The sequence below is a fragment of the Lathyrus oleraceus genome, chromosome 4 (genome assembly GCF_024323335.1).
Source record: "Lathyrus oleraceus cultivar Zhongwan6 chromosome 4, CAAS_Psat_ZW6_1.0, whole genome shotgun sequence".
Lineage (NCBI taxonomy): Eukaryota > Viridiplantae > Streptophyta > Magnoliopsida > Fabales > Fabaceae > Lathyrus > Lathyrus oleraceus.
This window is the reverse complement of record NC_066582.1, coordinates 36698106-36712518: the sequence shown is the minus strand read 5'-3', so window position 1 is coordinate 36712518 and position 14413 is coordinate 36698106. Positions and strand designations below refer to the sequence as shown.

The window sequence follows — 14413 nt, the reverse complement described above, 5'->3', positions numbered from 1 at the left end:
CGTAATAATAGTATTAATAGTACCAAAATAAACTAATAATAAATTTTAATTAATTGATTTCATGTCTTGATTCAATTAATTATCAAAATCAATTTAAAATTGTACTATATATTAAAATTTAAAACAAATAATATAATAATAAATTGAATAATATATTTTATATAATATATTCTTTGAACATCGAAATATATTGATATTGAAAAAAAATCAAAAAAATATTGTGTTTAATAAAAATGGTCATATATCCCAAAACAATTAGTAAATTTGTTTTTTTCTTGTTTAAAGCACAAAAAAGTAATAATATTAATAGTACTATTAAATTTGCTAATAATAGTTTAATAATACCAAAAGCAATTAATAAAAAAAATCAATTATTAATTTTAGGTATTGATTTCATTAATTATCAGGGAATTATTTTCTAGCACATAGTAGATTAGATAAGTGGTTTGTGAGGGAATTTGAATTTAATTTTGATTAGGGTTTTTGAATTTCGGTAGTTGAATTTATTAAGAATGATAATAAGCTATCGTGATTTATTATTCCTTTAATAATAAATTATATATGATTATTTTGAAGGTATATATTTTAAAAAACATAACAAAAATGAGAAGAAATGAAGGAACAAAATATTGATTTTTGTGATATAGAGGAATAAAAAATGGAACCAAAAATATTTTTATATTGGGAAAATTTAATTATTTGACAATTGAGATTAAATTATTGAAAATTATGCTTAAAGGGACATATGTTGGACTTGATGTCCAAGACAACTTGTTAAATAAAACTTAACACATTATGACCGCAATAAATAATCAAAGTAAAGGAAAGACAGTAAAAAACACACTAGAATTGTTACGCCAATTCAGTGTAAACAATAGTTACATCTGGAGGCACTCTACCTAAAAAAAGAAATTCATTTTTTAATAAAATTAGTAAAAAGTGTCTTAAATGAACAAGTCTCTTACTCAATGTCGCTCTTCTTAGTTTTATTCTTAATGTATTTCTATTTATGACTCCCATAAATACAAGAACCCTTTTCACTTTCTCTTAATCAGAACCCCTAGTGATCAACAATAATCATAATTATTCAATATTGAATATACAACTCAATTAAACAAGTCAACTATTATGCCTTATGATATGAACGAAGCAATAACGTGTGTTGTACAATTAACACACAAAGACTCAGCCTAAAACACAAATAAACATGTGAAAGCTTGTCTGTATTCAAGGCATGAAAATAATCTCTCAATATAGAGATCCATAGTTGGGCTTTTCTCATTTGATTTAGACAATAATCTCGTCCAGATACGGTGGAGATTCAATTAGGATTTGATTCTCCAAAACAACTCCACAAAAAGATTTGATTTGAATTAAAATTTAAATTTCCATGATTTAAATTAAATTAAACTAAATAAATAAATCAAAATTGCTAAAATATAGCAATAATCCTTGTTGCACACATAAAAATGCATTACATTTAGTTGGAAAACGCACACACACAACAACAACTTTGGTTTGTAGACAAGAGTCATATGTTGGGATATTTGTTCTCACGTGTGTCCTTTCTTCTTAAAAGCAGTTAGAGACAGATGTGCCACAACAGCTAGAATATCTTGTCCAACATGTGTTCATACCATATTATTTTGCATAGTACTACAAGTTTAAAAAAGAACAACAAATATGTTTTAGGTTACAATTAAATTAAATCATGTATCATTAGCATGATTAACAAAATATTTAATTCTAGATCTCGAAAAAAAAGAAAAACGAAAGAATAAAAGCGAAAGAAGTAAGAAGAAATGAAGGAATAAAATATTTATTTTTGTGATATAAAAGAGAAATAATGGAACCAAAACTATCCCTACAATAAAAAAAATCAACTATCAAATGTATACAAATCCAAACAAATACAAAATATGCAAAGATTCTTAATTGTACACTGTTGCTCATTTTAATATTTCTTGAAAAAGTAAAAAATAAAGATTATGAATAAAAGATGAAGTTGTTAATTCGGATAATATTAAGAAGGCACATACCTAAAATAAAATGGTAGAAGGAAAGAGACGATAATGCAAGATCTGTTCCTTCCTTGATAAAAAGTAAAGATTAAGAATACAAAGATTATGTTTTTAATATTAATAATTATTAAGAACACATATACATAAAAGAAGAGAGTGGAAGGAAAGAGACGATTCTACAAGATATGTTTAAATTATCTATTTTTTTATAATATTTTTATATTTTCCACTGCATTTTTGCACCTACATTACATGAAACAATGAAGTAGTTTTCTAACAACGATAATGGAAAAAGATTTAAAAAATTTATACTGCAATACAATATTAAATGATTATAAATTAAAAGAAAAAGATAAAATACGTGACTATTGCATTTTTGTTTGCATTTCATCAATTTTTTACCACTCAAAATAATTGCATCCATAATTAGCACATTCACTCTATTAAATAACCACTAAAAACAATTGCATCCACAATTAGCACATCCACTCTATTAAAGAAAACATAATAATGTACACGTTTACTAATTTAAATGACTAAACTGTCACAAAATAAACTTAAAGGATCAACTTGTTAAAAAAATAACTTAAATGATTTCTAGTATAATTTTTCCGAAGAAAAAATAGTGACATGACACAGTATAAAAACAATATATATCTACCTCGAGTTTCTTAAGTATATCACTTTTTCATTATGTGTTCACAATTCACACACACCTTTCACATTGGTGAGTCGGTAGGAAAAAAAATTCATAATTAAGGTGTTTGCCACCTTTTTCAAAAGTGACAAACTGATCGTCAATTGCTTTCAACAAATCTTTGACATTCTCATGTTGATCGACAAAACCGCGTATTCCAGTTGTGACCTTAGTCTTAATGAATATCACACTGAGTCGATTGGATCTCTCCCACCGCTCATATAGTGCAACTGCAATTGGAATACTTTCATCTATAATTGCATGTGGTTCTTCTTTCCTAATAGCATAGCCTATGTCCATCCACCATAAATGAAGAAGAATCATTTCCTTCTACACCTCATAATTATCTCCTCTAAGCTTGAGAATATCACATCAGATATCAGAAAACCTAGCCGGTTGAGAAACTAAAAAATAAACAAAAAATTATGTCAAAATTTGAGGCATAAATATTATCTAAATGGTATGTATTATCAATATAAACATACCATAAAATAAATTTTGTAACATAAAAATCACTTGTGGGCTAAATTTCAATGCAATAAGATTTATTTAATTTTACCATAGATTTTTCAACATCGGATATCAGAAAATCTAACAGGTTGAGAAACTAAAAAATAAATAAAAAATTATGTCAATATTTGAGACATAAATATTATCTAAATTGTATGTATTACCAATATAAACATACTATAAAATAAATCTTGTAAAATAAAAATCACTTGTGGGCTAAATTTCAATGCCCTACGTATATTTAGTTTTGCATAAATTTTTCAAACTTCATACACAACCTCATACTTTACATACATGAAATAATTTGTTTTTCTATCCAAAAAAGTAAAATTTATACGTTATACTATCAAGTTATTTACTAATTCAAAATTTTATGCACAAGTTATGAAAATAGTTTAACTTTCTATCCTAATTAATCATAGAAATATAATGAAAGTTCATGTAGGATAAAATCCAATATACTACCTACGACAATTACAATGTTATGTTTAATTCTTTATATGACCGTAAAACACCTTAAAAAATGATTAACGGGGGTGTTGTGACTAATTTAAAATTGATTAAAATTATAAAGACCATTCAACATAATAATTGAATTGTATGAAAAAAACTAGGATATAATAGAAAATAAATTCTCATATACAGAGATTTTGAACTATGGGGGCAATATATTAATATATAAATTTATTTTCATTTATTTCTAAATCATAAATATATATTATATTTGTTTTTAAAAATCATAAATATATATTATATTTATTTTTTAATGAAATTTATCTCTAAAAAAATATTTAATAATTTTCTAAATTTTTTATTTTTGTAATTTTCTAAATTTTATTATCAAGAAATTTTATTTTATTTTGTATTTTTTATGAGATCATAATATTAATATAAAATCTTATAAATTAATTTTTTAAAGGTTTAGGGAAAAACTATTTTTAAATTATAAAAAAAAATCTAATATATTTAATTTGACATATTTTAATTTAATTATTGAAAATAAAAAACTCATATTAACTTTTTGAACAGTACCCTAAACAAATATTCTTATACTTTATTATTTTCACCTAATTTTTAATAATATCTTCATAATAATAATATTATTTCAATTAATTTAAAATATATAATTTATTTATATATATATATATATATATATATATATATATATATATATATATATATATATATATATATATATATATATATATATATATATATATATATATATATATATATATATATATATATATATATATATATATATAGATATATATATATATATATATATATATATATATATATATATATATATATATATATATATATATATATATATATATATATATATATATATATATATATATATATATATATATATATATATATATATATATATATATATATATCTATATATATATATATATATAACATCTCAATATCTATAATAATATATAAAGCGAAATTTTGGTTTTGGTGTAGCCTATTTTTCTAGAAATTTTATCCTTAGATAACTTACGTAATAACTTCTATTAACTTCTATTGAAACCACTATTATAATCTTTCATATAACTTCCTACTATTAACTACTTGTATAACTTCCAATTAAAATTAACATTAAATAAAATAATATCGTATATATTTTCACGTATGTTTATTAAAATAATATCGTATATAACTTCCAATTAAAATTAACATTAAATAAAAGGGTACAGAGTGTCCGTATGGACGTTAGTATTCAATAAATGAAGTAGTTTAGATGTGTTTAATACCCAACCATTTTGAAATATTATTATTATTTATTATTTTGTATTGTTTATTCTGATTTATTGTTTACATTGTGAATTTTTCAAAAATCGAATTACTGTTCATGTCTCGAAATTCTAAGAAAATAAATGATTTAATTTTAATAATATTTTAAAACATAATATTCTAAAATTTAAAACTCAAAAAATAAATCACAAAAATATCAAATATGGAATAACCAACCGAACACCCAAATACCAAATTATAAGCAAAAAATCAAAATTTAACTTCAACTATTATCATATTGTTTTTGATTCTTTCAGAGTCTCCCTCTCTCAATATATTTCTGCCTTTGATTCTTTCAAAATCTTACTCTCTCGATATGGATAGATGGTGTATTTCTCAAAGAGAGGAAGAAAACTTTGCGATCAAAGATTATTTATGTACGAGACTAAAATCTTTATCATCCAATTGAAAATTGTCACATCAATTTTTCATTAAAATCATACAAAATATACTTTTTCACAACCAGAATGCCATAGTTTATGTAGAAGACTAAATTGATTTTTATTATCAATAACTATTATTATTCAAATTAAAAACCGATACATGCCCATCTCTCCTTAGACGTTGTTCACCATCTTTAGAAATAATAAGAGCAATATTAGTCAAATAAAAATTGTAAATTTTAAATGTAGAGAACCAGGATTTGCATTTTAAAATTATCTTAATCTCTATGAGTATATATATTTTACACATTCATATTATGAAATACCGTCTCTCCATTTTTTATGCGCAAATATAAATGATATTTTTTGTATGTTTAATTTTAATTGTAATTCAAATTATTTACAAAATAAAAATAAATTAAATGAAAGAGATTTACAAACGACTATATAATCATAAATAAGAAAGATTAAGCTTTAAAATAAAAACTGAAAAAGATATAAATTCCCAAAGATTTAAACCTAAAAAGGGTTTGTACCATAAGTAACCTATTCAAATCTGTAAAACTACTGCTTTCCAAGCACGATAGTTGGGAAATCGCGAGTAGCAGCAGTCGTCCCTTCCGGCAACGGCCTCGGAACCAGGCGAGTAGCAGCAGTCGTCCCTTCCGGCAACGGCCTCGGAACCAGAACCTCAAGATGCCCGTCAGATGGTACAATCAATCCCATTTATATTCTCTACCTCTCTCTCTGATATTCAGTTTAAACTGAAATAAAAATGTTGTTTTTAGGATTCTTCACTGGCAACCGAGTCAAGGATCGGTAGTAAACAGCCACATACTGAACGAAATCTCACAGTGCGTCGACACTTTCAGCGGCGTCAAAGAAGGAAGATGGAAATCCACCCTCACTTTCTACAGACCTAATGTACGAGATCAATCGATGAGTGCCGAATTCCCTCGCGATTTTCTCGGAATATCTCTCATGGAACAACCTGATAAATATTACTTCATCATTCGCGGTCATAAGCTTGTTCTTGAGGCTGATTCTTCAATTTTGACTATCATGGAGAAACTTCAGTCTTACAAATCTAAAGTTGCACTTAATTTTGAGGTTTACTATTTTTTTTCCTTCCAATTTTGCAGTTATTTTCTTATATTCTTATAATTTTTGTGTTTTTGCTTGATTGTTCTTGTGGTGATGGTGCAGGGTTTGCAGTATAGACTGGGTGACTTTCAGTTGAGACTGATTAAAGTTGTTCCTAATCAAGCTGAAAATCTCAGAGGCATTTTAATGGAGGTAACCATTTCTTCTTCCATTGGTTAGTGTGTGTTTGGTTGTTACGTTGGTGAAAATTTATTTTAGATAATAATAAGTTTGAGATAAAATGATATATGTTTGGATACGGACACACGAGAGTGAGTTGAATGATGAATTTGGGTGTACATATCAATTTTTGATGTATAAGCTATGTATCCTACCTTGCTCCTTTTTAAGCATCAATTTTTGACGTATGTGATTATGTTCAATATACTCAATTTTTAAAATTATTACTTGTGTTGACGTGTTAGTAGTGTCGACGTGTCATGTCCGGTGTTCATGTTTGTGTCAATGCTTCATAGCCGGATATTGAGAGATAGTTTGCTTTCCTTTATGATAAGCAAGACTGATCAACCCCAAAGTTTGTGATTCCACAATTGACTGCCCGAGTAGTCCATGTATTTAGAGGGATTCTTTTATCTTTAGTTCCCTTTTGATTCCGCTAGTCATATATATGTTAGTACGATGCTGTTTGAAATCGTTAGTTAAAAGTTATACCCAACTTATTTTCTTCCATTGAATGCGCCTCATCCAGATGACCCTTTGATGTCACGAGATAATGAGCTTTATCTGGTGTTGGTAATTCTTCCTTCAAAATTTTTGAGGCTAAGATTTATTGCTTTCATTTGAATGACATTCCCTTTTGGAGTTCAAATGAAATCATGCATCTTGACATTTTCGTTTAAACTTCTGAGGTTCATATTATGCTCCTTACGTGGTGTCGATGATGCATTGTTAGGCTGGCTGCAATAGCGGGTAACTTACATGGTGCAAATGAAGAAATAGTTTCTTGATTTGATACCTTTTTTTACTTTGTCCTTTCTAGCAAACTGTATTAATAACGTTATTTACTAACACGTGTCTTTCAAAAACTAAATAAATAAAATAACGGCTCCTATCATGTACCATAGGCGAAGTGATACACTTGGGGTATTTATTAAGGAGAATTGGGAGCAAAAGATTTAATAATGTTTACAAATGAGTCTTTTTTGCTTAATCTCCATGCTGAACTGCACCCTTTGCTGACTCCATGCAGCAACCCTACTCCTCCACCTACTCCTCCTCCCCGTCCATGGCCTTTGAGTAATGGTTCTATCTGTTTTGTCCCTAATCAGATTTGTAGCATCGCCCCTTTTGGAAGAGGCTTTAGTGTTTGGGGAAGTGGGATCCATTGTGTCTTGTTTCCCTCTATTAATCCCATAACTCATTTTATGTTTTTTCTGTTGTTTTTCTTTCCCTTTGCATTAAATCAATCTTTAGAGATTCAACATTGTTTCTTGTGTTCTCAAGGCAGCATTTTTCAACCGGCAGGGGTTGAGACCTTGGATAGAACACAAAGTCATTGAATTACTTTGAGATGAAAAGCCCTGAAACCTCCGTCTGCTATCTGATGCACTAGTTTAAAATTTTTAAAAAAAGTTTTTGAAGTTTTTTCCTTAATTCTAGAAATTGCTTCATCAAAGATGTCCTTCACAAGGTTGTCAAGATCTCAATCTAGATCGTAAAATCTTACAATTCTGCCATCTCGCTCATCCCCGACAATCTAGATCTTAAGTAGAAATGTTTATTGTAGCAAGATCAAGTAAGATCGCTGTAATATCGTAACCAAATTCTGAAAAACCGCGACATCGTTGATTATGTATGATTCTTGCTAGTTTCGACCACGATCGTCTGTTTTTCAGGCCACCATCATTACAAGTCGGGAAGAAACGGGTAAGAAGAAATAAGAAAGAAATGAAGAATGTGGATGACAAGATGCTGAGGCACAACAGTTACTGTTCGACGGCGTTGAATGTATGCCTTTTGAAATGAAATTTCAGATTTAGGGTTTTGAGAGGAAACATCTTAGATGTAGGGTTTGTTTTATATAATGGGCTTAAGATAAACCTAGACATGGGCTAAGGATGTCCCTAATGTCTAACAAATGTTTAATGTGGTAAATGGTAATAAAGCATAAAAATTCAATTGTCTGAAGAATGTGAAAAAAAGGTCATTTTCCCACAAATACACTTGCCTACCAAAATATTTTGTAAAAGTACTTCAAATATATAGTATTTTTTTTTTCATTTTAGTAGAATGCTATGATTTTTTTACGATCTTGTGTTTTACGATCTTGCCACCCTTCTCCATCTTGCAAAGATAATTGGGTAAGATCATGGGTTTAAATTGTGGTCTGTAACTGCAATTGCGACTGCAATATTGTTGATGCGGTAGTCTCTGCAACCGCATTGGACCACAAATGCGGTGTGATTTAAAATCACATGTCTGGCCGCATTATGAATTGCATCAGGCAACTTCGCGCGTGTTTCTTAAAGTATTTTCATTAAATCTCAAAATTCCAGAACCCTCAATTTACTTATGATGTAATGAAAAATTATTACATTAAAGTATTTTTCAATAGTTTATTTCAAAAACCTCTAGATCAAAATTCACGTTGCAACGGTCGCAATGTGCATTGCAGAAACCGCATTGATAGTAATCGCAACCGTGACCGCAACCGCAATTTAAAACCATGGCTAGAATCTCCAATCTTGGTTATAATCTTATGTTTACGATTTTGCTATCCCTTCCTAATCGTATGCAAGATCTCAATCTTGACAATCTTCCTTCGGTCACAAAGCTGTCAAAAGTATGACGCAGTCATTTGCCTTGCCATCGACTAGACTCCTGCGATGTCATAGAACTTGACAATGAGGAAGAATTCCCTGATCAGCAACATTGACTGGGTTCTAGCGTTCTAAACAATATTAGGACATTTAGCAGAATACATAGAACTTGCACTTTAGACTGACTGGTGGAAGTCTAGTTGAAGCATTTTCCTCTTAGGTATCATATAGCTGTTTTCTGTTTAATCACATCCACCATCTAATTGTTCGATATAATTTTTTTCTTTTGGGAATATTTTTAAATGACAATGATGAATCTGTTGCTCTTTTATTTTGTCTACTCTTTTATTTAGCAATCCAAAGGTATCTTTTTGATGAAGTCTTTTATGTAATGGCTTCTTTGCTTAAAGATGAGAAAGCCTTCTATTGATCTGCTTAGCTATGTTGTCAATATGCCGTGATTGCACACTATAGCAGTTTCAAGTAGCAGTTTAGTGGTCTACTGTAACCAGTGTTGTCAAATTGTGGTTATGGCAGACTGTGATTTGTGATTGTGGAAATTTAACATAGCACCATAGAAAAGTTGTGGCGTTGTGGATTTTGCATTGCGGCGTCAGCCACGAGTTTAATGTTCATGGTGGTATGGCAGAAATTGCAGATTTTTGTTATAAATAATCCGGGTAGTTTCCTACCCTTATTAAAAGAATTATAATTCTGATTAAATACTATAATAAATTAAATATTTGTAAAAATAAAGCACGTTGCAATCTTTCTATTCTCCACCGAATTTTTTCTTCTTCTCCCTCTATGTCATCTTCTCTTCCTCTCACCACTTCTGTCACACACTCTTATTCTTCTTCAGATTTTTTCTCTTTTATTTTTTTACTTGGAAACAACATACTATAACAGAATGTTTTGAAGGACTCAAGACATGCCTCGTCTATTTTATTTACCTTATAATGTCTATTTTTTGAAAAACTTGAGATATGAATTTTAGTTTCTTCTATATATATAATTCTGTTTTCTAAATCTTAGGAATTCTGTTTTTTGATTTTTTTGGCGCTGTTACTATTTTTTGGGAGTGTACATATATATGTTCTTCTGGTTTCCTTTCATCGGTTCTTTCCTCTTACCTCTGCGAAATACTCAACATTGACACCATCTAATTTGATTTTTAACTAAAGTACGAGAAGTTAAGTTTGGTTAATTTTTTTTCTGCAGATTGAGTATCTTCCTATTTCTTCAATTGAAGTAGCCAAGCCAGTTCTTGAAGAGTTCATTGAAATATGGCGAGAAGTGCTGTCGAAAAAATCATTACCAGGTCAATTCATGCGAGCAGAACCAGTTTTTGCGGAATATGGGCTCTCTGACCGTTACACATTTCAACACACAGCTGTTCAGTATGCTGCTGCATTGGCCCAATTAATTGCATCAGTGCAGTCAGGGCAGATAAGGAGTTAATTAGATAAGGAGTTAATTAGTTAGTTAGTTGGGACCATTGAAGACTTTTCCCCTCATCAAACTGTGAAAATGGTTTCTTGTTCCATGTATCCTGCTGTTATTTATTTTCTGATGGTACAATTGAGAGGAAGAACTCTTGATCCTTCCTCTCTTTTACTTTTTAATCTTATACACTTTTATGAACTTCAAAAATTCATCTTAAAATAATAAAATAACACCTTTTGGATATCAATTTTAAGTGTTTAAATATCATTTCTCGTATTTAAAAGTAATTCCCAAACAATTAAACTTTCAGAAAACAAAATAAGTTAAATGAGGTCGAACAGCTTGCAACCATACACATCAAAATATAAGATATGTGCTTATTTAAAAAATATTTCAAAAAAGTTGTTGAACGTCTTGCATTTCCTCCAAAAGCCACTTTTATAGTTACTTCCTTCTAGGGCTTTTGTGTTGTCTTGGATCATGGGTTTTTGGATATTCGAGAATTTTAACCCAAAGGAATCAACAATTTTCGAAAATTTTACCCTATACCCCTACAATTGTACCATACCCCTACATTTAAATTTTTTTGACCAAAATACCCTCATATAAATAGGGTATATTTTCCGTTTCAAAATTTTTTTACCATTTTCGTTGAAGACTTCCGGAGAAGAAAATTTTTTGGCGTTTTTGCATTGTATACCGGAACACTTAAGAGTAAGTCTTCCGGTTTGAAAAGTGTATACCGGAACACTTCTCTAAAGTGTTCCGGTTTGTTGTTTTTATGGACACTGAACCGGAAGTCTTCTAGAAAGTCTTCCGGTTTGTATACTTGTATACCGGAACACTTTCTTCAAGTCTTCCGGTTTGGATGATGTGTACCGGAACTCTTCTTTGAAGTGTTCCGGTACGTAATTTTTTTTTTTTTTTTTTTTTTTTTTAATTATTTTTTTTTACATTATTTTTGCAGTGGTTCGAAGAAGAGGTGCAGATGGCCGGATTCCAATCCGCACGTTAGACCGGGGTGCATCTTCATCTGCAGCTGCAGCTGAGCCGACTGGATATCCAGGAGGGCCGTACGATACATCGCTTTTGGTGAAGTACGAGCATCATGTTGCTCGACATATATGGTTCGGTGAGGTAAGTAAACGGACTATATTTGAAAATGAATAATAGTTGAATATTTTATAATTTGTTTTCTAATATGTGTTTTAATTGTTTTTAGGAAAGAGGACCAAAGAAAGAGTTGAAGGTTGCCGGACATGGACTGAAGTTGAATTCTAGGGTTCCATTGGCTCTTCCACCACAGATGGAGAGTTGGGTATCTAGATCCGGTTTAGCTTCACTGCAGAGAACGAGTCTGAACAAGATAGACACAAATCTTGTCTCTGCATTTGTGGAAAGATGACATCTAGAGACATCTTCATTTCACATGCCGTTTGGTGAAATGAGCATTACTTTAGATGATGTCGCATGTCTACTTCACTTGCCCATTAGGGGTATCTTTTGGAGTCCTCAGGATGTGACTGAAGAGCTAGCTGTTGAACTTGCTGTTGACTACCTAGGAGTGTCACAGAGTCAGGCACAGTCACATGTTCGGAGCTGCAGGGGGTCGTATTACAAGTTGGAGTGGTTATATGATATATTCGTACATCATAGGGCTGCTTCCAGCTGGGCATATGCGACTAGAGCATATCTATTGATGTTGGTGGGTTCCACCATATTTGCTGATAAGACCTTTACACTTGTAGAGGAAGATCCACAGTTTTCTGATTTATTTGAAGCTTTGCATATTTCTCGTTCACATTGATTATATGTATTAAGCTTTGAATATAATAGACATAATAATATAGATTTCATGTTTTGATTACATATTTATGTTTTGATTACATAATCATGCTAATACAGGTGTAAGTAATTGCCAATGTTGCATACGTCCTGCAAATCCTAGCATCCAAGTAGTTGCTATATGAGAACGAAATTTCTTCCAATCTAATGTGACCGGTGGCAATGGAAACCCCTCTTTCATGTTAACCTGATAAAGTAAAATAATTAAAAGATTAAGTCATATAACATAAAATATTAACTGGAATAATTAAAATATTTAGACATATAAATACATACCTGAACCCAATGATTCTGGTTAACAAAACCAATGCAATAAATAGAGACATTTGGTGAATGTGAACTTGTCATCGGAAAGAAAGTGATGCACGGATTGCCTAAACAGACAAGTACAACATTATAACGATTGGCTATCAAGTAACCCATATCTGGTAGACTCATCCATTTTTCAGGTGGCTGTGAACCAAACGATTCTATCATCAAAGATTCTCTCACAGCTGACAACCGATTAGAAAATAACTTGTCATACAAAGTTGACCTATCCTTGTCTATTAATTCCAACCCCAACTCTCTGCGAACCATTGACCAACCATCCTCACCATATCCATGCAATGATGCAATGACTCTAAATCCACAATTACCATCTGATTCAACATTAACTACATCTTCAATGTATGACCTAATATGATTAGGAAATTGAACAATGAATTGTGGTTGCTTCTTTGATAATTTGATCTTCTTCGAAGTCTGTGATGGTTGAGATTGCCTTTGTGAAGATTGAGATGCCTTATCAACATACTCATGATACGAAGGGTCCCTATAAACATCATAATCTGCTGGTTTTTTCCCTTTCTTCTTCACTCCTCCTTTGGTTTTTATTTTCTCAGGTGGTGGACACAATGTTGTCATTGTTGGGTATGCTAGTTCACATACCCTACTCCTTAATGCCCTTTTCCCAACAACATCTAATGACCTAAATCGTCTCCACAACTCATCCATTGCAGCTGTCATATCCACCTCTGATCCATCATCTTCACCTATCTCTAACTCAACTTCCATAGTTAGTTTCCTCCAATGAACATGAACAGCATCAATGGGTATCGGTATACCACCTACTCTGTATCTTCCTAACTCACAAGCACAAGGTAACCCATAAGATGTTCTAAGAGTACAACCACATATTTGTCTGTTAGTTCCAACATAATCAACTCTCAATAACTCTTCAGCAATACGTCTCAAAGCAGCTCGAGATACGGAACCACGCAAATAACCATAAAAGGGACTTACGTGCGCGTTCTCAACTTCGTAAAAACTCTTTTGAAATGAAGCTCTAATGTTTCCCAGTTGTAACCTTAAGTTGTTATTCATGGCTTCCCAACATTTGACCATGTCACCTATACTGTTTCCTAACATCTGCTTTAACTTCCAATGAGCAGATTCAACCCTAAAAATATCAGATATAAAAAATACCATTAGATATTGAAAATATCAAGTATTAAAAATATCAGATATTGAAAATAACACATCAAAAAACATAAAAAAAAATCAAATATAAAATTATAAGACGTACCGATTAGTCGTTGTGTTACCCAAATGTAGGACTCGATTAATCCATGCTCCAACAAATCTATGCCTATGTGGAGTCAACCATGTGTCTTTCACATAATTAATAAATCCACTATAATCAACACATGCTTGCTCAAGTTGATGCAACCGCTGACCATACTCAACCTCATCACTAGCCCAGACAACTTCCATCCATAATGTGTCTATCGTCTTTTG

At 30.6% G+C, this 14413-nt stretch overlaps 2 protein-coding genes across 2 annotated transcripts; one reads left to right on the top strand and one right to left on the bottom strand.

Annotated features, from left to right (window-relative positions):
- The first annotated feature begins 5903 nt into the window (after window positions 1–5903).
- On the top strand, window positions 5904–11036 carry LOC127138673 (mediator of RNA polymerase II transcription subunit 20a). The gene is made up of 4 exons (XM_051065164.1): window positions 5904–6130; window positions 6209–6530; window positions 6627–6716; window positions 10565–11036. Exons 1-4 carry the CDS (start codon window positions 6117–6119, stop codon window positions 10802–10804), a joined length of 666 nt encoding a protein of 221 aa, XP_050921121.1. The 5' UTR covers window positions 5904–6116; the 3' UTR covers window positions 10805–11036.
- A 1543-nt stretch (window positions 11037–12579) lies between these two features.
- LOC127138672 (uncharacterized) lies at window positions 12580–13972 on the bottom strand. The gene is made up of 2 exons (XM_051065162.1): window positions 12911–13972; window positions 12580–12821 (listed from the first exon to the last, which is right to left on the bottom strand). Exons 1-2 carry the CDS (start codon window positions 13688–13690, stop codon window positions 12681–12683), a joined length of 921 nt encoding a protein of 306 aa, XP_050921119.1. The 5' UTR covers window positions 13691–13972; the 3' UTR covers window positions 12580–12680.
- Between the last annotated feature and the right edge of the window lie 441 nt (window positions 13973–14413).